Source organism: Gamsiella multidivaricata, assembly GCF_025024155.1.
Source record: "Gamsiella multidivaricata strain RSA 2152 chromosome Unknown BC939scaffold_8, whole genome shotgun sequence".
NCBI classification, from domain to species: Eukaryota; Fungi; Mortierellomycota; class Mortierellomycetes; order Mortierellales; family Mortierellaceae; genus Gamsiella; species Gamsiella multidivaricata.
The window spans coordinates 333798-358181 of NW_026251716.1; the positions used below are offsets into that span (position 1 = coordinate 333798).

Here is a 24384-nt window from a genome sequence, read left to right on the forward strand (position 1 = left end):
TATACCACATCCAAGGCACCAGCATCACCATCAGAGTCCGCCACCGCTACGACGCGTCGTCCATGGCAAGCACAGCAAACCCGTCCAGAGTATCAATACCACACGCAGCAGGCAGCTTTGCACACGATCCAGCAGAGGAGTAACGAGCTCAAGGAGAGGCTGACCAAGGTCTCTCGTGCTGCGGCTCCTTCTGCACCTATGAAGTTGAAGAAGGTATAGTCTGGTTTCATGTTTTTATTCGTCTTCTTTTTGATGCTATCGAGCTCCCATTGACAAAGCTTTTTGTCGCTTTCTATCCATTTTATAGCTGACGTTGATGGATGCCCCTATTGGTCGCGTTCATCTTCCACGGGGCATGTCTGGTCTTGTTGGAGCTCCCGAAGGCCAGCAGGCACCGGCCAGGAAGGACCTGGCAGTGTTCTTGAGGAGTAGTGCTGAATTCGAGGCGATGCACCAGCTCTTTGTGCGCTAGTTAAACTTCCGACGAGAAATAAAAAAAAATAAAAAAGTTCCCCGCAACTTGTGCGTCTTTCCTGGCGCCAGTCGTTATTTTCCAGGTTGCCCGTGGATTTTCTCGGGTGAGGATCATACACGCGCAGCCAATCAGACGGCAGCAGGGGGGAGAAACAGGGACGCGGCAGCTCTCCATGTATCTCACGCATATCCCCCAGCGACGTAGGGAGCAATTGACCTTCAACACACTCTTCCCTCCTTTTTTTCTTCTTTTCTTTCGCCTCTCATTCCTCAACCTGACCCTCATTTCAGATTCGCAATGTCCTCTGCACCTCGTCTCGTGATCACCTCCAACAGAGTTCTGCGCTCGCCTGCCGCGCCTGCAGCGCCAGGAACCATTGTCGTAGACAAGGCAACGGGAAAGATCGTCGAAGTGCTCGATACCATCAAGAGCCGTGAGAATTTTTCTCAGGAGCAGGTTCACCAGGGCGATTTTATTGAGGCTGGTGACAACGTTGTCATGCCCGGAGTCGTTGACGCTCACGTAAGGATACGACGCATGATAAAGTCTACGTCCCTGTGTCTCTGTCAAGGAATTACCATCCTTACTCCTTACTTACCATGATCATCCAAATCATGTCTTTATTGATCCTAGGTCCATATCAACGAGCCTGGAAGAACTCATTGGGAGGGGTTTGCCACCGCCACCAAGGCCGCTGCCGCCGGTAAGAGCCAACGTTTTCACGAAATGCTCCAGTCGGTCTTCTATTATAAGGCGAAATGCTGATCTATCTCCGCGCTTGTAACATTCCCAGGTGGTGTCACAACGTTGATTGACATGCCATTGAACTCTATCCCTCCAACAACTACCGTCGAAAATCTTCACGTTAAGAGGGATGCCGCCCGCGGACAAACCTACGTCGATGTCGGCTTTTACGGAGGAGTGATCCCCACTAACGTCAATGATCTTATCCCTCTGGTCAAGGAGGGCGTCAAGGGTTTCAAGTGCTTCATGATCGAATCTGGTGTTGATGAGTTCCCCTGTGTGAATGAGGAGGAGATCAAGGCGGCGATGGAGAAGTTCCAGGAAACGGATTCTGTATTCATGTTCCACGCTGAGATGGACTGTGGCGACATGCCCAATCCCGACGGCATGGATCCCAAAGCCTACAACACATTCCTGCACCAGCGCCCTCAGGTCCTGGAGACGAATGCTATCCGGACGATCATTAAGTTGGCAAAGCAGTACCCCAAGGTCCGGTGCCACATTGTGCATCTGTCGGCGGCCGATGCTCTGCCGATGATCCGGGAGGCGAAGAAGGAGGGAGTTCGTTTGACGGTCGAGACATGCCCACATTACTTGTCGCTGAACTCTGAGATTGTTCCCGAGGGAGCAACGGAGTACAAGTGCTGCCCTCCGATTCGTGAGGATGAGAACAGGGATAAGCTGTGGGAGGCATTGAAAGAAGGAACGATCGATTATGTGGTCTCGGATCACTCGCCTTGCGTGGTTGAGTTGAAGCTGATGGATGCGGGTGACTTTGTTGGTGCTTGGGGTGGTATTGGCGGCCTACAGTTTGGTATCCCAGTTGTGTGGACGGAGGCTCGTCGCCGCGGATGCACGTAAGTCTTTTCTCTCGTGTACCTGTGTGTGTGGTTATCAGACTTATATCCATACCTTTTCATAACAATCTTTTTTTATTTTATTTTTGTTCGCCTATGATAGTATCCAGGACTTGACCAAGTGGCAGAGCTACAACACAGCGCGCCAGGTCGGATTGGGCGGTATCAAGGGTTCGATTAAGGCTGGAGCGGATGCCGATTTTGTGATCTGGAACCCGGACGAGACGTTCGTGATCACGAAGGAGATTATTGAGTTTAAGAATAAGGTGACGCCGTATATGGGTCGCACATTGCATGGAGTTGTAAAGGAGACGTTTGTCCGTGGACAGAAGGTCTGGTCCCAGGGCAAGTTCACGTCGGAGGCTGCGCTCGGCAAGCTCCTCTTGTAAGAAAAATACCAAGCATGCATACCATTCTTAAATAGACGAGTAAAACAAAAACGAATTATCGTCGTTATCATTACTACTTGAACAGCTGGTTGCATTTCTGGGCTTCTAAGGCGTGCCGAATAACCAGAAATGGCGTGGGTTCCTAGGACATGGCAGTGCGAATCTGGCGCGTGCTTCGTAGAAAGTAACAACATCCAAGGTTTCGGCAGTTCACAGGTGATCGGGTCAAAACCGCTTTGTTGGCCAGATTCTCGGACACCAAACGGGTGCTCACAACAAAAAATTGTTCATTGGCCTAGACTACCAGTCCCCGATAGACACATGCATGGTGTGGAAGCTTGCGAAGACGAGGACAGAGTTCAGGATTTATGTTGGAGCCGGTTGTGGAGAAGGAAGCTGTATGGCGTCATGGCCCTCAGTTTCTACAAGACTATCTCTCTTCCGCTGGCTTGTTTCGGGCCTGTCAAGTGCACGCCTTCCTCTTCAGAAAAGAAGCGCGATAGGGAGCGGAGACATACTTGATAATACTCATTGCATGTTACCGTCAACCCACCCTCTCCTCCCCCTCGCTAGTCAGTGCTGTGGAGACAAATGGCTACTGTTCCTGGAAATACTTCTTTCGCACGCGCCTCGGGCCACCATTTGTACTCGCAGTATCCCCTTCTGGGGTCATTTCTTGTTTGCTTTGATGAATGTGCCGCCAATAAACATACAATACATTTTGCACTACCGTAACTGCCAGTATGTTTGAGCTCTATATTCAATTTGTACACCCCAAGTGCTGGTTGCCCCTGGGGCGTTTGCAATGGCCTTCGCATGCAAATGCGCAACTGCCGTCCGTTGGCGTGTCAATGGCGCCTTTTAAGTGTCCGCTGCCGTGTAGCTGCCTTCCTTGGACTCTTCTGCTCTCCCCTCCCCTCTTCTACTCTTCCACTTCGTCTTCTTCCTTTTCCTACCCTCCGCACCCACTCCTTCTTCACGACACCTTCCCTTCCTGTAGCTGGAGCAATCAGCAGTATCAAAGAGTTCCTCGACCTCTCCTTTGATCCCTTCACACCTCCTCCACCTCCTGCCTAAAGGTCGTCAATCCACATACCCTACTATTCGACTGTGCTCCCCACCCTTTAATGATCCATTCCCTTCACCATGCCCTCTTCTAAAACCTCTCTTGCGGAGCTCACCGAGAAACAACCCCCTTATACTGACGCAGAGGCCGAGTACAACAGCATCACAGACGACAATGAGTATCACTTGCCCCACAGTGAGAAGCGGCCCCATGACTACACTGTTAACGACAACGACGACCACGAGTCCTTCAAGGACTACGAATACGAGTCGGCACATAAACCACAACAGAAGCCATTCTACCGACGCAAAAGAGTGATCGTCCGGTGCGCTATTGGCACAGTCATCTTTCTGGCAGCGTTCATCCCTCTCTTGATCTTTGTTATCCTGCCCAAGGTGGCCCAGTCCCTGCTCAATTCGTCTACCATGCAGATCATGCAGCTGAACATGACCAACCCCGGGGAATCCGCCCTCACAGTCTCGGTGTCTGCGGAGGTCGGAGGGATTCCAAAGATCTTTTCCGCAGATATGGAGTTTACAGAGCCGGTGATGGTTCATTGGCAGGAACAGCTTATTGGATCCATGAGCTTGAATCCTGTGCATGTCAAGGGTGGCAAGGGAGACATTATGCAGGTTACTGGGTTCACGATTGAGGATAAGAATGCCTTTGCGGCCTTTGCTAAGGATATGGTAAGCTTTTTTTTTTTTTTTTTTTTTTTTCTCGATTGAACTATTACAGTTAATGGAAAGGCACTGGGAAAGGCGAAAGATGCGGCATGAATAAGGTGCTTTGTTTCCGCGGGCATGTGCCCGCGAATAATGTTTATGGCTCTCAATGCTATGTGCGTTGGAGAAGAAACACAAAAAAAAAAGAAAGATCCAGAACCGTGTTCTGGATGCATCGGCAGTGGGTGACAAGGGAGGCTTCTTCTCACTTGAAGAAGCAACCGTTGCACAGCAAGGTAACGAAGAGGACTAAAGGACGCGCGTAATAGGAATACGGATGACATGCGAGGGGGACGCATTCCCTGGGAAGTGTTACAGCGATAGAGGATAAAGGACGAGAACACGGTTGCTGACTCTTAAAGTGTCTGTTTTGTCTTTCTCCAAGGCTCACAAACAGAAAACACACTTGATATGGTTTTTGTGGTGTCCCTCAGTCTCCATGTACTGTACCATACAGTCCGTATAGCGCAGTTTAAGTTCTATGAGAACCGCGTGTTTGGCGCGCTAGATGGATGTGGAGGATGAGAAAGAAGTGGGGTCAGGTGTGGAGAGCACCAGGTTCACTTTAAACAGACGGGCTGCATCGATAAAATCCCCACACAAAGTAGAATTCACCAATAGCATTGGCTGTATAGGGGTGCTGAGCAATGTGGAGATGCCGGAGCGGAGACTGGAAACGGCTCTGGCTCTGGCTCTGGCTCTGGCTCTGGCTCTGGCTCTGGCTCTGGCTCTGCTGCTATGAGTCCGACACTCTTCCCCGCGGCCTACCCTTGTTCCTGAAAATGTAATCAATGAGCTAGATAGGCTAACTGGCACATGTGCATCCAATCATCTGGTATAGCTGGCTTCCGATGGCTTCGCATGGACCCTGACCAGCAAGGCCACCCTCAAGACCCTGGGGCAGACAATCAAGGATCTCGAGGTCAACAAGGTGCTGAACATGAATGGTATGTTTTCAATTCAAATTACCCCCGCAAGAAAGTCAACCTATGCACATACAAGCTCGTGCAACCGTTGAGATTGCTAAATTGAGTTATGCCATTGTTTACATAATCCCGGCTACGCTGATAAATGCCGTACATACATCTGATGCGTACGTTTTTGCCTCACGTAACATTGTAGGTCTGAGTAACTTCTCCAACTTGAAGATCCTCAAGTTCGATCTGCCCGCAGATGCTCCCGACGGCGCCCTTGTCGCCATCCAGGCCTCAATTGCCAATCCCTCACCTATTGGAATGACTCTCGGCACCATTACTCTTGACATGAACTTCGAGACCGCGTACCTCGGACGTGTGGTCGCCAAGAATGTCACCCTCGTCGGCGGACAGCCCATGATCTTGAACCTTGAGGGAACCCTTCTAAAGCAAACAGAACCAGTCCACCTCCAGGAGCTGTCTCTACTCATGTCCAATTATCTGAACGGCGTTGTCACTCCAGCCTCTGCTACGGGTGTCTCTGTCTTCCCTGACGGCGTCAACGCTGTCTCTTGGTTGACCTCGGCCATCCTGGCTACCAAGATGACCGTCCCTCTCGTCTCGCCTGAGCCCCTGAACGTCATCCAGGGTTTGGATATTCAGGATATGGGTTTGATCGTCCGTCCTGAGGCGCCATGGGCACCCACTGCCAACTCGAACTCGGTATCTGCTGTCTTCAAATTACCTTTCAACATTTCTCTCAACATCACTGAGCTCGCGAATGCCACAATGACGCTGATCTACAAGGGCACACCTCTTGCGGATTTGACGACCGCTGTGTGGAACCAAACCACATCTGATATGAAGAACAACAAGATTGTGTTCACACTGCCTCCCTCCCCCCTGAACGTCAAGGAGGACGCACACGAGGCGTTCCAGGCATTTTTGACTGACGTTGTTCAAAACTTAGACTCTGGTTTCGACATCAAGGGTAGCGCGGATTCTGTTGCCACGACCCCCATGGGCATTGTTCGTCTCAAGGTTCCTTTCGCTTCCACAATCGCCTTGAAGGGCATCGGTTTCGCTTCGGTCTCCCCAACGATATCCAACGTGACAGTAATTGCCGGATCGACAGAGTATGTTACCCTGTCTGCCAACGTCGGCATCAACAATCCCTCCATCTTCTCGGTCGATGCTGGTCCAGTGAACTTGCAGATCAGTGGTATCGCCGGTGGTATGAGTGGTGTCATGGGAGACGTTATTCTCCCCAACCTCAAGTTCGCGCCGGGCTTGACAACTTTGATCGCTCAGGTCCGTTTTCACCCCTCGGATCCAGCGTTCCGCGACATGTTCTTCTCTCAATTCGTCGCGGGCGCTACCTTTGATTGCGTCATTACTGGAGACGCTCAATCGACCTCAATCACGTCCATGGCGCCAGTAATGGAAGCTCTTTCGATGAAAACCAAAGTCCCAGGTATCATTCCTGCTCCACGACTGATTGTTAGTGGCGATGGCCAACCAAGCATCGGAAGCGTCATTGGCAACCGCCAGATTCCCTTGACGGTATCGGTGCTCAACCCTCTCCAGACATCGCTTTCGATCAACGATATCTCTGCACAAGTCTTCTGGCGCGAGAATTTCTTTGGAGCCATCAAGGCCAACACGGCGTTCTCGATCCCTGTCGGAAGCACACTCCCATCACCTGCGCTGATCCTTCAGGCGCCCACGGGTTTCCAATTTGGTGTGTTCATGGTGACAACGTTCTTGCCTGCCAACTTGGGTGTACTGACGGGCACGATCGTGAACGTGGACTTGACCTCGAGCATCGGGGTGTCAGTCGGCGGAGTCAGCAATGTCGGCTACTCATCCACGATCAGTTATAACCAGACCGCAGTGCCAGCGTTCTTGAAACTCAGCATGGGCTTTGCGAACGGGCTCAAGAGACGCACAGAGGACCTGGGCTCGCTCTTGCCACGCGCTGAGCCTTCCCTGGAGAGCGGCATGGAGTATGTGCAATGGCTGAAGGACACACTCTTTGCGGCATACCCTGAAGAGGCGAAGCGGTATGTCGAAAGCTTGAATCAGTAGATGGGTCCCTGCATTCAGAACAATAAACGTAGATTTGAAGATAATACTGGGCAGCTGCCGAAAGAAGGGGCCTGTTTATGTCGCACTTTCATTTAGATTTTTGCTATCGGTCGCGTGTTTGCGTTCGCTCATTGTGCACGCTACCTCATCTTTAAGGCTCGACAGCCGTGTAGCTGAACATGACAGAACCTCGGCAATAACAGATGAGAGTTTCGGTGCTGATAACGGTGGCGGGGACTCTGAGAGTGCTTTCGATGATGATGGAGCCTCTGTAGGAGGTCGAGGTGAAAATGGACAGACAGGATGAGGATGTTGTATCCAGTCGCGAGAACCAGTTGCGAGCACCAGTCGCAACGGTAACGATCAAAAATGAGGATCCTACATTGTTTTATTCAAAGCTGTCTTATCGCTATCAGCTTTTCGGCCCTTCCCATGCTTGTCAGTGATTGAGAGTTGCACTCTTTACTTAACCAGACAAAAGATCGTTCAGTCGCACATGGATGCCTAGTCCTGTCTGTGTTGCTCGACATTCCCGTATAACTTCCTCCGTGCGCTCACCAAGTTCTATCTCCACGACTCTCAGAGCCCTCATCTTGTCCAATCCACGTATAAATCCATCGACTGTCAATGCGTCCGAATCGCACTTATCCACTACCAATCTCTGCAATTGTTCCAAACCTCCTCCCAGTTTATCCATGACCCTATCCGTCAAAATCCATCTCCCGACCAATGAGAGTACTTTTAAATGCGGGGCCATGACCACCTTCTCCAAATGATCCACCCGCGGAGGCGAGTACGGATGCAGAGTCAGGTTCAGCTCCGTCAGTTTCGGACAGTAGGCCAGTGATTCCATGTCGAACCAAACGGCCAGCTCGCCTTTCAGGCTCAGAGTCGTCAATCGGCCCAGAGTCCAAGACCAACCAAACCAGGTTTCTGAGGGCGAGGGAACCACAGCAGACAGCTTAAGAGCAACGCCCTTCAGGTCCTCGAGAGAGTCTCGGAAGGCATAGGCGCAGTCTTGGACCAACTGCTTGGCCGTCGTAGGTCGGTGAGATGACAAGTGCAGGACCTTGATCGATTGCAGTGACGAGGGATCGGCGTTGTAGCGGTCCACAGCCCATGAGAATGCAGTTGAGTTCTGGACTCCGATGTGAAGGGTCCTCAGATTGGCGCAGCGTCTGATTAGGTCAAGTGCACGATCGTTTTGTGTCACCAACCCTGCGTCTGAAATTCGGGGCGGCGCCGCAGTCGTTCCTACGAAGGATAGTGTCTGGGTCTGGGTAGCATCGGTGTTCTGGTGCGCTGGAGCAGGCGACTGCGGCGCCGGAACGAAATCGAGATCAAACAACAATTGCTCCAAACTGCTGATGTCTTGAAATTCGAAGGTGTTGAGGTCCCTGGTTGCCTCCTTGTATCTCGAGAGATCGATTACTTTGGGATGCTTGATCAATTTGATGATCTTATGCAGAGTCGGTTTCTGCATAACTCTTACATCATTAGGTCCCGCCATTTTGAGCTCGCGGATCGTGCCAAAGAGCCGAGAGTGTTCCTGCAAGAATTCGATTGCTGGATCGAGATTGAAGTGCCAGCTGATTCCATAGAGTTCGAACCGGACGAGGCCTGAGAGCTTTGAGCCGATCGACTGGAATGCGACCAAACGCTGAATCGGTAGGGAGATGGTCCGGATACACTCTGGCCGATGGAGTAATAGTTTCCGCTCGATCTCGTTGCGCGTAAACATGGTGATAGTCGTGTTTGTGAGTGTTTGTTGCCTTTGTTGCCTGTATTCTTCATGTTTCACATTGGTAGACAAGAGTGATGGTGGGACCAGTGACGGTGGTGAGTACCGCTGGATGTTCGGGAACAGGATGCGAAAAGTGCTTGAGAGGTTCATGCACAAAAAGTGGTGATGGTACGCTGAGAGGTAGTCAACCAAGGGCCTTTTGAGGGATTCATGGGCAGCTTCAAAAGCAGTGCAGACCGGCGGCAGATCCACCCAGAAGGGATGATGGCTCACTGGTGGCTCGTTCGGGAGGAGCTCGCGATCGTTGGGGCCGGTTGAGCAGCAGTTTAAGAGGAGATAGAGCAATGAGGCATGTCGTTTTGTGCGCTCCTGAGAGGACCATGCTTGGTTGGACTCTAGCAGATCGAACGGGCTCGCATAGAGGAGCGGCATAGCAATGCGGAAGAAGGTCTTTGAGACGAGAAGTAAGGAATAGAGCGCTGAGAGATCTCTAGCGAGATAGACAAAGATCTCCTGGAGACATTCTTCGGGAAGCAAGCGGCTACATCCTGTCTGCGGAGAAGAGTGGAAGGAAGAGGAAAGGGCTGGATCTGAGGCGGAGGAGTCTTGAAGAGATAGAAGCGAGATAGGCAGTGTGTGCGGACTGGTAGAGGAGGACGAGGACAAGTGCATGCAGGACAAGCAGGACACTTGAGTAGTGTGAACAAGGGAATAAAAAGACTGACGAGAAAGACGAGTGGACTTCCAAGTGGTGGGAAATGATTAAAAAAAAAAGGAAGAGGAGTGGAACAAAAAATAGCCTATTTTTATGAGCGCAAGAAGATGAACCGCAGTCGACTGCCATCAAAGGACAGGGAAAGAAAGCGGGATGCGGGATGAAGACGTCCATGGCCACGTACAGCATGGTGTACCTTGTACGTATGGCTCCTGAAGAGGGGACCTGATGTGGAAGTTCCAGGCGCGGTGTAAATAAATGAGACCAATAGGCTACCGTGACAATTGGACTTCGCACTCTTATTTGTGTTCTGTTTCGGGGTACTTTAGCCAGATTCTTTCTTATTTTCCGTTGGCAGTGGCATCCTTGGATTCCTCTTTCAATCCCATCTCCTCCTTTCCCCTTTCTCTCCTCACTCCCACTGCCGTCCATATTTCCACCTTTCCCCCCGGTAGACTATCGCCATCCTTGCCGGGTGTTTGCTTTTTTTGGTTGTCCTCTTCTCCACTTGTTGTTACACACGCATACTCCATCCTTTTGATGATGATGATGATGATGATCCCTACCCACTCCATCTTGTTTTAGACCCATCATCCACTTACCCACTTGATCAGTTCTTCACCATCATCTTTCCCTCGGTCTCACCCCCCTCTCCTTTATAACAACGCTGTCGTTGCAATATAACGCACGCGCTATTAGTGTTCAGTTCTTTTGCACACCTTTAACGACTTTTCACACTGCCCATCGACCATCAACCACCAATTAGAATCATCAGCAATCAGCTCCACCTCCTCATTCCTCTCCCCTCCTTTATTATTTAGTATCCCGCAGTTTGGTTGCTCCCCTGGTATACTTGTCTATTCTGTACTTCCTCTTTGTACCCTTCTCTGCCGGATGCTGCCCCCACACTCCGGTCCCACAACAGCAGCACCTGCCTGGTCTAGATCCGCCAGGTACCTGATCGCCAAGCTGATCCGCACGCTCTCATCAAGGGTCGCCATCCTCCTGGTCATCGCCATCACCGCCCTTCTTTTCTTCTCGTCCGTCCTCTTCTCAGGCTCACAATCCAATGACATCTACTATCCAGGTACACACTTCTTCAAATATCATCGCACCGCCCAACTACCCCATAGATGCTCTTCTGCATTTGTTCCTCTTCCATGGAAAGTTCAGTCTACTGCTCACTTTCACAATTCATTCTATTGACCCTACGCATCTTTCTTTTCTATCTCATTTGATGCTCTCCCGCCCTCATGCACGCCGATCAATAGATATCGTATCGGAGTCCTCTAATGGGGGTCAAGTCTATAATCCTGATCCGCTCGCCCTGCTGGAACAGAGGCGGCCAATGCGGCACAGCTATCAGGAACTCTACCGCCTTCCCTCAAAGTTCATGCTGAACGAGGATGGAACCGCCCCAGTTACCGTCATCATCCATCCCCAAAACTTTGGTGACAGCTTGTCGAATCAGATCCGCGCATTATTGACCCAGACAGACCAACCCCAGGCGATTTGGATTGCTGTTGCAGAGGACCAGGATATCACTGCAGCAGAAGAGATCGTCTCATCTTTCAATGGCAACTTGGAGCCTCAGGAAGCAGCGAATGAAGAAGAAGAGGATGAGCAGGATCAACGCGTCAAGATGCGCGTCTTCTCATCGAGCGATCCCTGGTGGAGCGTTGCGCGCCAGGCCTCATCCGAGTTCTTCCTCATGCTGGAAAACGGCGTCATCCCCGGAAAGAGCTATCTTGGGACCCTTCTTCGCCTGGCACACACTCCAGAGTACTCGCGGGCATTGCTTGGAAGCCATGGTGCTATGTTTTTGACCGCACCGGAAGATGTCCTCGATAGTGAGGTTGACATCAAGTGCCTGCCAGAAAAAGACGGTCGTGGACAGGTCAGGGCAACAGAGACTGTCGACATGTTGACAGATATTTGGTTCGGCAGGACCGAGACTCTGGAATTATTGAGTCTTGAGCCCTGGGCAATGTCAGGAAAGGCGCCACTTAGCATATACCTCAGCACCCTACTCCGCTACTATGGATCCGTCCCGTCCATTGTCGTCGCCAATGATCCACGGAATTTAGCTACCTGGGGAGATATCAGGAAGAAGGACCAGCCACCAACCTTCTGCAACAGCATCCAACAGCTTTACAAAGAGAGTGCAGTTTGGCAGGGATGGATCGAAAGAGGCAGAGCGCTTGTCTCTCAGCATGAGAGACTGGCTATTGTCACCATCTTTTTATTCAGTCACGACGAGGCCATGTTGCTCAAGGACCTCATCTGCCGTTGGAGCCTTTCGCCCGATATCTCAGTTCACGTTGCTGTAGCTGGATCTGCGCAAGGGCTTGGACGCAAGGATTTTGCACGACTTTTGCCCTCGGAAGGGTGCCATGTAGGCGTTTACGATCTGCGACTCACGCATGTACCACTCAGGAGAACAGCATTGGAGTCAGCCAGGCTTGCTGCCGACGTCTCTGTCAACACCTTCCATCTTATCAACTCACTCGGGCCGAGGGTCATCTTTTACCTGAACGAGCCAGACTCAGTGTTCACAGAGGGTTTGGCGACTGCGCAGGCGCGTGCAAAAGTCCCAGCTATCGCTTTGATGCCTGAAGATATAGAGCATGTCGGGTGGCTGCCTGATCTTCCCATCCAGGCGCTTGAGAGTAAGCCCTGTTGATCCCTAATGAATGTTTTTTATTTCTTTGATCGGCGTTGGATCAAGTGTCTAACATTTCCCCCCCCTCTCGCTACGCCGCCATAGACTGGAATACCCCCGAGGTCAAGTTGGTTGTCATCACGAACAATCGCCCTGGGTCATGCATTCGTCTTCTTCGCTCACTGTCGCATGCCCACTACCTGAATGACAGGGTATCTCTGACCCTCAACATGGATGCAGAGGCAGACCGCGTGACACTTCAGATGGCTGGCTCCTTCCAGTGGGATTTTGGCGAAAAGTTCATGCGCCACCGGGTTCGACGAGGAGGACTCATGTTGGCTGTTGTCGAGGCGTGGTACCCTCAAGGAAACGATGAGTACGCCGTGCTATTAGAGGATGATGTGGAAGTGTCTCCATTGTTTTATGTTTGGATCAAGTACAACATCCTCAAGTACCGCTACTCGCCTGACAACTATTTATACCAACGCATGTTCGGCGTCAGCATGTACTCTCAAAAATTCGTGGAGACCCATCTCGCAGGACGCGCACCCTTCAACCCAGAGGACATATTCATCGAGACGCCCGAGTATGAGCTCAGAACACCATTTTTATTGCAGCTTCCTTGTAGTTGGGGAGCAGTTTACTTCCCAGAGCACTGGCGGGAGTTCCATGAGTATGTCGCGGATCGCTTGCTGGATATTGAGTGGAACAAGACCAGTCTCCAGTCTGTACAGATCCCCAACTCCAGGACGAACCGGTGGTCGAACTCGTGGAAGAAACTGTTCATCGAGATGATTTACATGCGCGGCTATGTAATGTTGTATCCCAATTTTTTCAACTTCACATCATTCTCAACCAACCACCTGGAGTGGGGCACCCATACCAAGCAGCAGAGAAATAGTGCAGGCACGTTTTTGGTCCCATTGATGACAGACAGTGAGAGATTGCTGGACGATCTTCCGAACCGTCGATTGCCAGACTGGGACTCTCTGCCTGTGTTGGACCTCTGGGCGAACCTGGCTACGAGCGCAGAGCTGATCAAGCGAGGTCGAGCATTGCAGGAAAAGCTTAATCCATGCCTGCTGAGGAATAGCAAGAATGAAGTCATCTGGGAAGGCCAGGAGAAGGAACTCAAGTGCGCAAAGACTCAACCATATTACTCGACTCACACGACACCTATGCCAAAGACGACAGCGCCGCCGGCGATCGAAACTATGTCAATCTCAGCAATTAGGAGTGATCCGATGAATCCTGCCAGCATCAGTACCTATGAATCCGTATCAGCATATCCAACCCCTACACCGTCGTCGTCAGCAGATGATAGTCAAGACGATACTGGTCCCTCGCCCAGTCAGCGCAAATCACCCGTGTCTTCGGCCACACCGTACTAAAGCATCAGCACTCTTCTTTTTATCTAACCGCCTTCCTGTAATGCTTTCCCCTCCCTCCCACATGTACACTTACACCGACGAAAATAAACATGATTTTTGCTTGGTCTCCATTCGTGTCTCTAGACTGCGCCATTTTACCGTTTTATCCAAAAGCGGAAGTGGGATCTGACTGTTTGTGTTTGGACGTGCATCTAAGCCCCTCAGGTCAAGCTCATCCTCTTTCCTCCACCCGCTTCGACATATACTGTTATAGTCTACCACAACCTACTCTCAAGATCAGGATCAGTCAACTCAGGAACACAGCGCCTCGGAGATACGTCAACCCTCCTATCCAGCTACAACTCTTCTTACTTCACAGCCAGGACCTGTCTACGAAAAATACCCGGATCTTCTCTCCCCCCTTTATACCGCACACAATCCAGACATGAACATGAACCCTATGCCACAGCAGCCCACCCAGCCCGGCGGAGCTTCGCCCCAGCAGGTTGCACTCTTCAACTCTGTGTTCCGTGAGAACTGTCCTTTCAAGTTTGTCTTTGGCGGTGTCACAGGTACGAATTATGCTTTTCGAACAACAGTATCGTATTCCGCTGTAGGATCCATGAAGTCGACGTTTTTGTTTTCATGCAGTAGAGGTCTGACCGTCTTCATCTTAATGGATCGCAATGATAGGATTCGCACTGGGAGGAGTGTTCGGTATCGTCATGTCGTCGTTTGAGTTTGCGGGCCCACAACTGACGCCAGCGCTGCAAGAACTCTCGACAAAGGAGCAGATGAAGATCATGCTGAAGGATATGGGTAACCGATCGTACTCGTCCGCAAAGAACTTTGCTGTCGTTGCCGCAATCTTCTCGTCCAGTGAATGTTTTATCGAAGGCGTAAGTCCCCGTGTCTGTACTGCTCTGGTCATAGTACTGACTGAGCATGGCAAGTAGGTGGAACTGATGATCTGATTGCTAATCGTACCATTCTCTTCATTGTTGACTATTGATGCTTAGTACCGTGCAAAGAACGATATCTACAATGGTGCAGCAGCCGGTTGCTTTACAGGAGGAGTCCTGGCGGCGAAGGGAGGCGCAAAGGCTTCAGCATTTGGATGTGCAGGATTTGCGGCCTTTTCGACAGCAATCGATTACTGGATGAGGCACTCGGATTAAGCGGCGAACGACCTGCAGCTCTCCACTTTATCTTTCCTGTCTTTCTTTCTTTTTGCACGGGTCCATTCTTCCTCCATTTCAACACTCTGGCGGCTGCATAACTTATCGTAACCATACTCTACTCTTTTTTTTTTATCCTGTACTTCTATATTATTTCCCATACTTGCACCTCATCTTCATAGACAATAAAACTAGGCGAGTAGTGAAGTAACATTCATTTATTAACACGAATATGACCTCCCAGATCATGCTGTGCAGAGTAAGGTGGAAGTAGCGATAGCGGGTCTCTCGAATAGCATACAGGGCGACGATAACAACTGACCAATCCCACGTCCCGATTCCGGGCCGCACCCGTGACTTCCAACAGATACCGTATCGTGTATCACGTAGAAAGGCTCTCTAGTGTGCGGACAGCTCTTGAGGAACCGATTGCCATAAGCCGTACTCCACCGAGCCGCCGGATCAGACCATCGGGAAGAATTGCCACGGGTCTGATATTTCCAGGCTATGGAGCTGTTTTAGAATCGCTGCATACACGCCTAGCAGCCGCCTATGCCTCTTGTTCACGTTAAAGTTTTTTTTTTTGTTCTGACTGCCCACGCTAGATAATCAGTAATCGTGAGTTTTGGCATGACGATTAATATGTCGTTTTCAAGGGAAATAGATAGGAATACGGTATCTACGATAGTGAAGATAATGGGTGTTCAAGTCCAATTAGAAGACGTACCTGTATTTATATAGCAATGCTCTCCAGATTTCATACCCAATGCGACAAACTCAACGGTGTAGCATACGAATAATTACATGACTTTCTGCAGTAGGTTCGGAACTGTGAGTGTTATAGGGTGGGTTCTTGGTTTATTCGGACAAAAAGACTACATGTTACCTATTTAGACGAGAGTGCTCTTGGATGGTACCAGGTCCGTGGGTGCTACAACCACAAACATGTAGTATGAGCCAGATCCCATTTCCTTATGGAAGGGTGGTGTTTATTGAGGTGGGTCGTTCCAATCGACGCTGGCTCAATACATTCTGCAAAATATCAGAGAGATATCTAGGCGCATGGGAAGGCTGTGCGGAGGAGGTGAACCAATGAGGGTGATTTTACAGGGCGAGGTCAGGTGGTGGAAGCATGTCCAGGCCATCTGGGTTGTCCCAGTGGAGGGTATTTTGGGCGCAGCAGCAGCGTGTGTGAAGAAAAAAAAACTAAAATAAAAAATAATAAAATACAACACACGACGCTGCTGCTGATGTTTGGTTCGATGATCAGGGGCCGGTTACAGAATTTCAGCAAAATCAAGGGGCGCAGGAGTAGTCATGGTCGTGAGGGAGTCTCGTCCCCAGCAGGCGTTGTAACTACGGCCGCTGGAATACCGCGCTGAATTTGGGTTCCCCAGCAGTAGTCTCAATAGTCGGCATCGTTGGACTGCATCGATAGTGCTGGTTCATGTTCCGAATAATAATAACCCGCTGCACTTTCTCCTCACGTGCAGTCGATGCTCCTTCAAAGATATTAAGTTGTGGTCAGCGGTTGTCGGACCTTCTGTCAATCAAACTTCAGCAGAGAGGTGACTTCCAGCAAGTTGATTGATTGGTTGGTGTTGTCGTATATGAGGTGCGGTGTCCTCCGTATTTATCAAAATAGGGATATTCTCAACATGGCGTACGTACAACTTTATTTTCAAGAGCAGAAACGCTTGCATAAATACTTTATGCCAGTAATATGCTTCGATGTATCGAACTAGTTTACAGGTGCGCCTGGGAGCGGACGGTGACAGAGCGCTTGTGAGAAAAGGTCTCGACCGAGAACTTGCCGTGGTAGCTTCCCATGCCAGAATGGCCAACGCCTCCGAATGGCAACGAGTGATCTAATGAAAACGAAGACGATACGTACATGCAGTTAAGAAAGTTGCTTTGCGTGAGAAGACACGAAAGACGTTATGACAATAAAGATGACTTACTTGTGTAAACAGCTGCGACATCATTGACATTGTAAGAACCAGAGCGCGTCTCTCTGAACACTATCGAGACAAAGAAAAGTAAAGGACAGCACACGTTAGCGTAACTGAAGCGGCAGTGAATGCAGTCGAGAGGAAAGAGAGCGATTGCATACCTCTCTCGATCTCCTCTTTATTCTCCGTAAAGATGTTCAGACACAGTGGGTGTTCCTGCTTGTTGATGATGTCGATCGCACCGCTCAAATCATCACACGCAATAAAAGGCAGAATCGGTCCAAAGATCTCGTCCTTCATGATGTCATCCTGGAGTGATACATCCGTAACGATGGTCGGCTCCATAAACAGCGTCTCTGGATCCGATTTACCGCCAAACACGACCTTGTTCTGCTCCTTGACCGCCTTTTGTAGCTTCTCCAGTCTTTCATGTTGACGCTTGTTGATGATCTTGGGGTAATTCGGCGAAGCTTTGAAGTCAGGCCCAAAGAGGTGTCGCCAGACGCCAATAATATTTTTAATCAGTTCCTCCTGCAAGTGCTTGGGGCAAATGACATAGTCGACCGACAGGCAAACCTGCCCACAATTGAGCGTTTTCCAGTACGCGATTCTCTGAGCAGCCTTGGGAAGGTTTGTCTGTTCCGTGATGATTGTTGGGCTTTTGCCACCCAGCTCCAAGGTGACAGGCGTCAAGTGCTTGGCAGCGGCAGCCATAATCACCTTGCCAATCGGAGTACTTCCAGTATAAAAAATGTGATCGAAGCGCTCCTTGAGCAGTTCTGTCGTCTCGTCACTGCCTCCGTTGACGACAGTGACAACTCCGGGGTCCATGTATTTGGTGAGGAGTTTAGTCAGAGCCACAGCGGAATGGGGGGCCACCTCGGAGGGCTTAACAACGCACGTATTCCCAGCCGCAATGGCTCCTACCAATGGTGCAAGAACCAGGTTGATGGCTGATGGCCAAGATAGAAGAAGAAATATGTAAGTGCGAATCGCGCTAAGATCGAGGACTTGATACCAACTAATACTTTTTTTTAAGGACGCTTACGGAAGTTCCAAGTGCCAATGATGAGTACCGTGCCTCTATAATTTGCCGAGATGTAGAAGGTTCAACCCCAGATGTATACGTCAATTCTCGGCCGAACAATGTATGTATAAGATTGTGAGTAGAGACTGACGATGTCGATCTGGTTACTTACAGAGGTGCTAGACGAACGTAGCAATCATCTCCCTCCTTGAGACCCTTCGCGGATTGGTTCTGCGTATAGGCCTCGAGGTTATCAATAGTAGAGTTGGTGGCCTTGATGAAGCTTGGGACCTCAAAGTCCTTGGTGCGGCCCAAGTCGCTTTGGATGGCCGCTACTAACTCGTCCGTACACTCGGTTGCGCCTCGAACCAATGCCCGCACTAGAAAGGAATGTCAATTGAATGGCCAAGTGGTGAGAGATGCTGTTCTGCGTCACTGATACACTTTGATCTATGAGTAAGTGTCAATCCTCGACTGGCTTCCTTACGTTGCTCCTTGCGGAAATCGAGGGACTGGGTGCGATGGGTGAGGAAAGAAGCACGCATGTCGGCAACAATCTACAGTTGTTCCATACAAGACAACAGAATATCCAGTTAACCACAACGTTCGCTTGCAAAAGAACTGGCGAGAAGACCGCTTGTTTCGGTACCTTTGGGATAGAGCTGATAGGGGTGTGTTCGACTGACATGATGGTAATAATGTGTCTTGGGAAGAGAGCGCAGAAGGGTTAAGTGAAGAGAAGAAAGGAGAAGCGGAAGCCGTCCCCGCACTCAATTTATGCGAAGCGATCGGCACGTTATCGAGTCGGGCGAGAGCAAGAAAGAAGGCATCCCAGAACCAGACATGTCTTTCGCTAGCTGTTTTTGCTGCTCGGAGTAGCGGGTATGACGGCCTTGCAATCGACACGACAGTCTTTATTTTGCTCCCTTCTAGGCTGAAGTGATAGTCTACCCGAGATGATCGTATGCGCCGATCACATACTGCTGCATACGACTGGCTACAAGCAATACAGGACCCTGACCACAAAGAACCGGTTGCGGCTGGTTATGCACGATGGGGGAGACGTACTGCACCCGAGTTGTGGGAAACAAATGCGGTCAGTTCCCTCCGCCGCGCTGTACAGGAGCATCGTTCAAGCGTCATGCTGTGAGCCGTGGGGAAGGAGGATGGATGTGCCCTTATCGGCGCAACCTATGATTCGTTCGCACCGTCCCTAAAGTAGTTTTCTGGCTACCTTTCCTACGCTTCTTCACATCAGCATACGAATCCTCTTCCTACTCAAATGCGCGCGTATCCGGTTATCGTTTTCATTAAAGCGGAACAGACGAATAGCAAATGACTGGACGTTGCTCGCACTCCTGTTCATTCTCTATCGGTTTGAGAAGCTTATAGGTGTTCTTTTTCGCGTCTATCTGATAAAAAAGTTTGCTGATGCCTAGTAGATCTTCAGGCACTATGCTTCGCCTTTTTGGCGTAGGAGAAGTGCAGGCACCATTCTGTTTCATGGCTTAAGCAACGCTGAGAGAATAAAATTGATATATTTTATGTAGCAGAACAAGACTGAGTTCAAATTATGTTGCTTCCCATTCACTCTCATTCAAGTACACCAAGAATCTGCAATGAACCCATTCAGCACACCAAAAGCCAAGAGAACCGCACCTTCGCCGTCAACACCACAGAGACAGGGTTCTTCTGTATCCTCATCAGTCTCAAGTCTTGGTATGGTGGTGCTCATTCTGTCTGTCGCAGTGCTAGACGATGTGTGCGATTCCAAAGGCAAACAGGCTGATCCTTACTACCTTGCTTTTTTTTGTAGTGCCATGCCCGATATGCGAAAAATCGATTCCAGAGTGGTAATTTTGCCACGATCCAGCCTCTGTTCATGCTACTGTGCTCTTGATTGACAAACACGATGTTCATTTGTGGGATAGGTTCGTGAACAACCATTTGGATAATGAATGCTCGGGCATGGAGAGTGTCGCCGAGGCCATGGTAACGGTTCTTATCCCTTGAATTTTGCATTGGATTTATGTTCTATTGTTCTTTTTTACCGCTAATAACGATGTTGACACTCTGTTCCATGGATTATGCAGTTGCAACAGACAGCGGGCAAACGGAAATACGGGGAGATCGAGGAATTCGAAAGCATGGACACATCAAATCCATTTATTGAAAACAGATCGAACGGGAACGACAAGGAATACAGACCATCATCATTCTTGCATTCACCTACGCTCGTTGAACACCAGCAACAGAGCAGGAAGGAAAAAGCAAATGCTGCAGTGCTGCGAGCCATGCCTCTTGCTGAACGAGGTATGTTTGCGCTGCGCTGTATCTTGATACAGAGCCAAACAAGGGTTCCATCAAGAACAGGGAAACAGGACTGACGCAGTAGTTCCGTCGGACAAAATAGCACGACCGAACACTCTGGACGATTACATTGGACAAAAGGAGTTGGTTGGTCCAGGAGGCATGCTTAGGGCACTTGTGCTTCAGGATTCTGTCCCGTAAGTGTAATCTTGTCATTTTTCTGAATATTATCGTACGTACTTCCTATGAGCGACAATGCTAACACGCATATCGATTTTTATAGATCCATCATTTTATGGGGGCCTTGCGGAGTCGGCAAGACGACACTGGCCCGTATTATTGCACAAACAACAAAAGCGCAGTTCAAGGAGATGGGGGCAACAACGCATAACGTCGCAGATCTCAGGTACACAACTGTAGCCGGACATTCGGCAACGGGGTTTCCGGCTCGTTTCTTGACAATTGCGACTAATACCGAGGCATTGTATACGTCATTAATATAGGAAAGCATTCGAGGATGCCAAGAATCTATTCCAGCTTGCAAGACAGCGCACAATCATATTTTTGGACGAGATGTAGGTGACCTTTGTGTTGCCAGTGCAAATCGCATTCTGAATGATTCTGTCTGCATAGTTAATCACTTATCTGTATCTACTTCTTTTAGCCATCGATTTACCAAAGCACAGCAGGATATTTTCTTGCCGTTTATCGAAAAGGGAACTATCACATTGATAGGGGCTACAACTGAGAATCCTAGCTTCAGGATCAATAATGCGCTGCTGTCCAGATGTCGAGTGTTGACCCTCGAAAAGTTGTCAATGGAGGACGGCATGGATCGGATGATCAGGAGAGCAGCGCGGATCAAATGGCGCGACATATTGGAGATGGCGCGAGAGGAAATGACACCAGTGGAATTGGACCGCTACTCGACAACGATAGGCAAGGATGAAAAGTCGATTGATGATTGGATTGACGAGACAATAGAGCCTGAGGCTGTGAAGTGGCTCATCGATCTGAGCGACGGAGATGGTACGTGTCTGATATTCATTATGTACCCGATGGCAGGTTAGGATGCCCCTCCAAAAGCGGTTCTTAAAGACCTTTCTATTCCATTTTTGTAGGACGATCTGCAATTAATACTCTGGAAATTGCAATCCAAGCACTTTCCACTTTGATATTGTCGGACAACGTAGAGCAGAATTACAAACAGGATGTATCGCCATCAAAAAGTACCAGCTCACCAGGCGTTCTCGATAAACTTATATCGGTTAAACTTACAGCAGAGGCCGTCAAGAACGCATTCCAGAAGACGCATCTTCAATACGACAGACAAGGAGACGAGCATTACAATCTGATCAGTGCAATGCACAAGTCGGTCCGTGGGGGGTATGTGTACTTTTAATAGAAGTTATTGACGTATATTGTAAACGACCTTTATGTCAGAAAGCTGACATGATGCCTTTTATGTTCTGATAGAGACGCCGATGCTGCCTTGTATTGGTTGGGCCGCATGCTCGTAGCGGGAGAGGAGCCGCTTTACATTGCTCGCAGGTTGATTCGCATGGCATCTGAGGATATCGGGATGGCAGACTCCTCTGCCTTGCCAATGGTACGTGCATAAATTACAATCTGCTTCGAGAGGCAGAGACGATCTTTTATAACGGACGCTAATAACCGTATCTTCGTTTTTATTGCTTGCCATGCATAGGCCGTTGCCACATATCAAGCGTGCCAGATGATTGGGATGCCAGAGTGTGATGTAAACCTGGCTCATTGTGTGGCATACATGGCTAGGGCCAAGAAGTCCGTTGACGTCTATAAAGCGTACGGGCTCATCAAACAAACGGTGTCTGAAGAGTTTGCCTATCCAGTGCCGATCCACCTGAGAAACGCACCAACAACCCTGATGAAGGATCTTGGATACGGACAAGAGTACAAGTACAACCCAAGTTATCCAGAGGGCGCGAAGATCGACCAGGAGTACCTCCCAAAGGGTCTCAAGAAGCGGAAATTTTTGGGCGAGTTCCCGGTCATGAAACTTGGTGAGGATGGACAGTGGCATTTGTAGAGGCGCACAATATACATGTACCATAGTGACTTGAGCTTTAAACAAGTGGTTTTATTCACTTAGTGTGCCAACAACTTTATATGCATTGCTCAAGTGAGTGGAGTGTTGATGGTACGACGATAAATGAGGTATCCTGAAGGCCAAGGCAGGTGAAAGGGCTGATACAAGAGGCTGGTCTTTCTATCAAGAACAGAAAGCATCTTTACATCTTGAAATGGTCATGGTCCTTGTGGGCTATATAATATTCAGAAAAATTCGTATGAGAATGTGGTCCTCCGACGGGCGAGGTGGAGAGAAAGAGGGCGGCATCAGTCCTTCGATGACACGTACCTTTGTAAAAGGGCGACTGAATTTGGACGCCCTTGAGAATCTCGCCCACCTTGTCCATAACCGTAGCGTTCTCCTTCAATGACGAGTCCATGTTCCAGATCTGGAAGATGTCCGAGCTCCAGCGCGCCGACACTGACAATCCGAAGATTTGATCGTCTGGTTATACATTTAAGAAAAGCAACTGTGAGTTCATACCGTCGTTGTCGATGTCCATGTGTATGTGATGAGTGTCGGCAAAAGCCTCCAGATGTTCCTGTATTTCTGTGCTCCGCAGATGAATGGGTCCTTCCCATGCACACGGTGCGCTGGAGTCAACAAACGTCAGTGCTCTTCTGTTGGCACCCCTTTTTGTGCTCCGTAAAAATTACGTTGTGGAAAAAAAGGTGTTGAGCACATCATATCCTTGGTGCTGATGCCTCCTGAAACAAAAACTCAAAAACCCCTCGTTCCTGAATTGAAGAGAAAGATACTGCCGAGTGCTGGAAAGAATGATCCGCTCGGCTTTGGCGCCATCCACTGCGTGAGTTGATAGGCTGCTGAGTGAAAGTGGGCATATTCCTGGGCTTCTCCATGTGCGCCGTTCACTCAGCTTGGGGGTTCCTACGGTCATAAGCATGAGGTAGTAAATGAACACAGCCCTTTACCTTTGGCGATGGTGTCCTCGAATTGTTCTCCGATGAGGGCCATCAACAACTCGCGCCAGACGTACGCCGTGTCACCCTTGGCTGTCCTGAAGTTCCATGCGCCTCCGTGCTCATTCTTGGGATCCTCCCACAGGGGCTTGACGCCCTTGTGGATAAAGTGAAGCGAGCATCGCAACGACAAGCGCTCAGGGCCCGTGATGTTATTATACACTGACCAAAAGGACTACGCCATGTATAGAAAAAATAATAAAAAAACACCCCGCAGTGGCGAAACGGAGTTCTGTTGTGTTAGACAGAATTGAGACGACGACTAAAGTTCTAATGATGGCCACATTCCCGCAGTCGAACATGGTGCCATAATGTCGGCATTGATAATAATGGCTCACCGTACCTGGACAGTGTTGACATCGGCAATCTCCCTGAGATTCTCGGTGTATTCAGCAGGGGTCGCATTAGCAACGAACCTATCAAGAAAAGCGGAAGAAGGAGAGTAAGGTACTATGCTGAATATAATGGCCTAGGACGACTAGAGAAGGGAAGAGAAGACTGGAAGGGTAACAAGGACGTACTTATCGTGCCAAAACACCCATTCGTTCTTGAGGGGAATGGGAACTGCGACCGCGGCAGAGACTCCGTTCTCTGATCCAGAGGGGCTCTTGGACTCCCCATTGTCTGCTCCTCGGGGTGAAGCAGGGGCCATGGCTTCAACACTGCCCTGCTGGAAAACAACTGATGATGGCATTCTAAGAGTGCGGGAACAACGTAGCAAGTAGAGCGGAGAGGATGGGAGAGTAGCAGTATTTGGGTTAGCATGGACAATGGTGCATGTTGCTGCAGGACTGATCTTTCCAGGAGCGGAGGGTCGGCAACATACTGGGAATGATTCTCAAAGACGAAGCTAAGCAGATTCAATGGGAGATGAATGGGGATGAGAAGGAGAGCAAAAGGGAGTGAAGGAGAGAGGAGAGAGGGAGGGAGGGAGGGAAAGATGGGCCCAAGAAGTGAGGCTATGAGATGGGCGCCGGGATGGACGAATGGGAGGAAGAAGCGAGCGAGGTATGGGTATGGACCAGTTAAACCTATCCACCCCAAGGGTCTCTTACCTTCTTCGCTCTGGTCTTACAGC

At 49.7% G+C, this 24384-nt stretch overlaps 10 protein-coding genes across 10 annotated transcripts; 7 read left to right on the plus strand and 3 right to left on the minus strand.

Moving 5' to 3' along the window:
• Positions 1-190: 190 nt before the first annotated feature.
• BC939DRAFT_440037 (uncharacterized protein) lies at positions 191-557 on the plus strand. The gene has a single exon (XM_051554028.1). The coding sequence runs from the start codon at positions 317-319 to the stop codon at positions 470-472; it is 156 nt and encodes a 51-aa protein (XP_051416052.1). The 5' UTR covers positions 191-316; the 3' UTR covers positions 473-557.
• A 130-nt stretch (positions 558-687) lies between these two features.
• BC939DRAFT_525807 (allantoinase) lies at positions 688-2528 on the plus strand. Its single transcript, XM_051561332.1, has 4 exons — positions 688-997; positions 1109-1178; positions 1269-2076; positions 2180-2528. Exons 1-4 carry the CDS (start codon positions 773-775, stop codon positions 2463-2465), a joined length of 1389 nt encoding a protein of 462 aa, XP_051416053.1. The 5' UTR covers positions 688-772; the 3' UTR covers positions 2466-2528.
• Positions 2529-3376: 848 nt separating this feature from the next.
• BC939DRAFT_489979 (uncharacterized protein) lies at positions 3377-7258 on the plus strand (the record flags this gene model as incomplete). The annotated part of the gene is made up of 3 exons (XM_051559433.1): positions 3377-4220; positions 5098-5203; positions 5379-7258. The coding sequence occupies exons 1-3, from the start codon at positions 3612-3614 to the stop codon at positions 7256-7258; spliced, it is 2595 nt and encodes an 864-aa protein (XP_051416054.1). The 5' UTR covers positions 3377-3611.
• Positions 7259-7538: 280 nt separating this feature from the next.
• On the minus strand, positions 7539-9801 carry BC939DRAFT_440041 (uncharacterized protein). The gene has a single exon (XM_051554029.1). The coding sequence runs from the start codon at positions 9672-9674 to the stop codon at positions 7725-7727; it is 1950 nt and encodes a 649-aa protein (XP_051416055.1). The 5' UTR covers positions 9675-9801; the 3' UTR covers positions 7539-7724.
• Positions 9802-11980: 2179 nt separating this feature from the next.
• Positions 11981-13770, plus strand: BC939DRAFT_392954 (uncharacterized protein; the record flags this gene model as incomplete). The annotated part of the gene is made up of 2 exons (XM_051552063.1): positions 11981-12386; positions 12485-13770. The coding sequence occupies 2 exons, from the start codon at positions 11981-11983 to the stop codon at positions 13768-13770; spliced, it is 1692 nt and encodes a 563-aa protein (XP_051416056.1).
• A 183-nt stretch (positions 13771-13953) lies between these two features.
• On the plus strand, positions 13954-15158 carry BC939DRAFT_440043 (Tim17/Tim22/Tim23/Pmp24 family-domain-containing protein). Its single transcript, XM_051554030.1, has 3 exons — positions 13954-14321; positions 14443-14648; positions 14769-15158. Exons 1-3 carry the CDS (start codon positions 14195-14197, stop codon positions 14925-14927), a joined length of 492 nt encoding a protein of 163 aa, XP_051416057.1. The 5' UTR covers positions 13954-14194; the 3' UTR covers positions 14928-15158.
• A 1456-nt stretch (positions 15159-16614) lies between these two features.
• On the minus strand, positions 16615-18717 carry BC939DRAFT_440045 (aldehyde dehydrogenase, dimeric NADP-preferring). Its single transcript, XM_051554031.1, has 7 exons — positions 18556-18717; positions 18394-18463; positions 18079-18286; positions 17928-17962; positions 17041-17832; positions 16889-16948; positions 16615-16795 (listed from the first exon to the last, which is right to left on the minus strand). Exons 1-7 carry the CDS (start codon positions 18592-18594, stop codon positions 16674-16676), a joined length of 1326 nt encoding a protein of 441 aa, XP_051416058.1. The 5' UTR covers positions 18595-18717; the 3' UTR covers positions 16615-16673.
• Positions 18718-19491: 774 nt separating this feature from the next.
• On the plus strand, positions 19492-20438 carry BC939DRAFT_304070 (uncharacterized protein). The gene is made up of 4 exons (XM_051551409.1): positions 19492-19625; positions 19723-19759; positions 19838-19898; positions 20000-20438. Exons 1-4 carry the CDS (start codon positions 19526-19528, stop codon positions 20291-20293), a joined length of 492 nt encoding a protein of 163 aa, XP_051416059.1. The 5' UTR covers positions 19492-19525; the 3' UTR covers positions 20294-20438.
• BC939DRAFT_304052 (DNA polymerase III, clamp loader complex, gamma/delta/delta subunit) lies at positions 20146-22438 on the plus strand. The gene is made up of 7 exons (XM_051551408.1): positions 20146-20413; positions 20500-20622; positions 20720-20791; positions 20881-21245; positions 21338-21602; positions 21693-21825; positions 21925-22438. The coding sequence occupies exons 1-7, from the start codon at positions 20379-20381 to the stop codon at positions 22282-22284; spliced, it is 1353 nt and encodes a 450-aa protein (XP_051416060.1). The 5' UTR covers positions 20146-20378; the 3' UTR covers positions 22285-22438.
• On the minus strand, positions 22398-24296 carry BC939DRAFT_303973 (translation initiation factor eIF 4e-like domain-containing protein). Its single transcript, XM_051551406.1, has 6 exons — positions 24133-24296; positions 23828-24001; positions 23650-23722; positions 23259-23481; positions 22615-22770; positions 22398-22518 (listed from the first exon to the last, which is right to left on the minus strand). The coding sequence occupies exons 2-6, from the start codon at positions 23998-24000 to the stop codon at positions 22487-22489; spliced, it is 657 nt and encodes a 218-aa protein (XP_051416061.1). The 5' UTR covers position 24001; positions 24133-24296; the 3' UTR covers positions 22398-22486.
• Positions 24297-24384: the final 88 nt, after the last annotated feature.

Coding starts and splice junctions, on each gene's coding strand:
- BC939DRAFT_440037 (XM_051554028.1), top strand. CDS start 317: ATGGATGCCCCTATTGGTCGCGTTCATCTTCCACGGGGCATGTCTGGT.
- BC939DRAFT_525807 (XM_051561332.1), top strand. CDS start 773: ATGTCCTCTGCACCTCGTCTCGTGATCACCTCCAACAGAGTTCTGCGC. Junction 998..1,108: donor CCGGAGTCGTTGACGCTCAC/GTAAGGATACGA, acceptor TATTGATCCTAG/GTCCATATCAACGAGCCTGG. Junction 2,077..2,179: donor GCTCGTCGCCGCGGATGCAC/GTAAGTCTTTTC, acceptor CGCCTATGATAG/TATCCAGGACTTGACCAAGT.
- BC939DRAFT_440041 (XM_051554029.1), bottom strand. CDS start 9,674: ATGCACTTGTCCTCGTCCTCCTCTACCAGTCCGCACACACTGCCTATC.
- BC939DRAFT_440043 (XM_051554030.1), top strand. CDS start 14,195: ATGAACATGAACCCTATGCCACAGCAGCCCACCCAGCCCGGCGGAGCT. Junction 14,322..14,442: donor TGTCTTTGGCGGTGTCACAG/GTACGAATTATG, acceptor TCGCAATGATAG/GATTCGCACTGGGAGGAGTG. Junction 14,649..14,768: donor GTGAATGTTTTATCGAAGGC/GTAAGTCCCCGT, acceptor ATTGATGCTTAG/TACCGTGCAAAGAACGATAT.
- BC939DRAFT_440045 (XM_051554031.1), bottom strand. CDS start 18,594: ATGTCAGTCGAACACACCCCTATCAGCTCTATCCCAAAG. Junction 17,963..18,078: donor TACGTTCGTCTAGCACCTCT/GTAAGTAACCAG, acceptor GGCAAATTATAG/AGGCACGGTACTCATCATTG. Junction 16,796..16,888: donor TGTCGCAGCTGTTTACACAA/GTAAGTCATCTT, acceptor CGTTTTCATTAG/ATCACTCGTTGCCATTCGGA.
- BC939DRAFT_304070 (XM_051551409.1), top strand. CDS start 19,526: ATGAACCCATTCAGCACACCAAAAGCCAAGAGAACCGCACCTTCGCCG. Junction 19,760..19,837: donor GAAAAATCGATTCCAGAGTG/GTAATTTTGCCA, acceptor TTTGTGGGATAG/GTTCGTGAACAACCATTTGG. Junction 19,899..19,999: donor AGAGTGTCGCCGAGGCCATG/GTAACGGTTCTT, acceptor TGGATTATGCAG/TTGCAACAGACAGCGGGCAA.
- BC939DRAFT_304052 (XM_051551408.1), top strand. CDS start 20,379: ATGCTTAGGGCACTTGTGCTTCAGGATTCTGTCCC. Junction 20,792..20,880: donor ATCATATTTTTGGACGAGAT/GTAGGTGACCTT, acceptor TACTTCTTTTAG/CCATCGATTTACCAAAGCAC. Junction 21,826..21,924: donor ACTCCTCTGCCTTGCCAATG/GTACGTGCATAA, acceptor TGCCATGCATAG/GCCGTTGCCACATATCAAGC.
- BC939DRAFT_303973 (XM_051551406.1), bottom strand. CDS start 24,000: ATGCCATCATCAGTTGTTTTCCAGCAGGGCAGTGTTGAAGCCATGGCC. Junction 23,723..23,827: donor TGGGTGTTTTGGCACGATAA/GTACGTCCTTGT, acceptor TTTTCTTGATAG/GTTCGTTGCTAATGCGACCC. Junction 23,482..23,649: donor CCGATGTCAACACTGTCCAG/GTACGGTGAGCC, acceptor TACATGGCGTAG/TCCTTTTGGTCAGTGTATAA.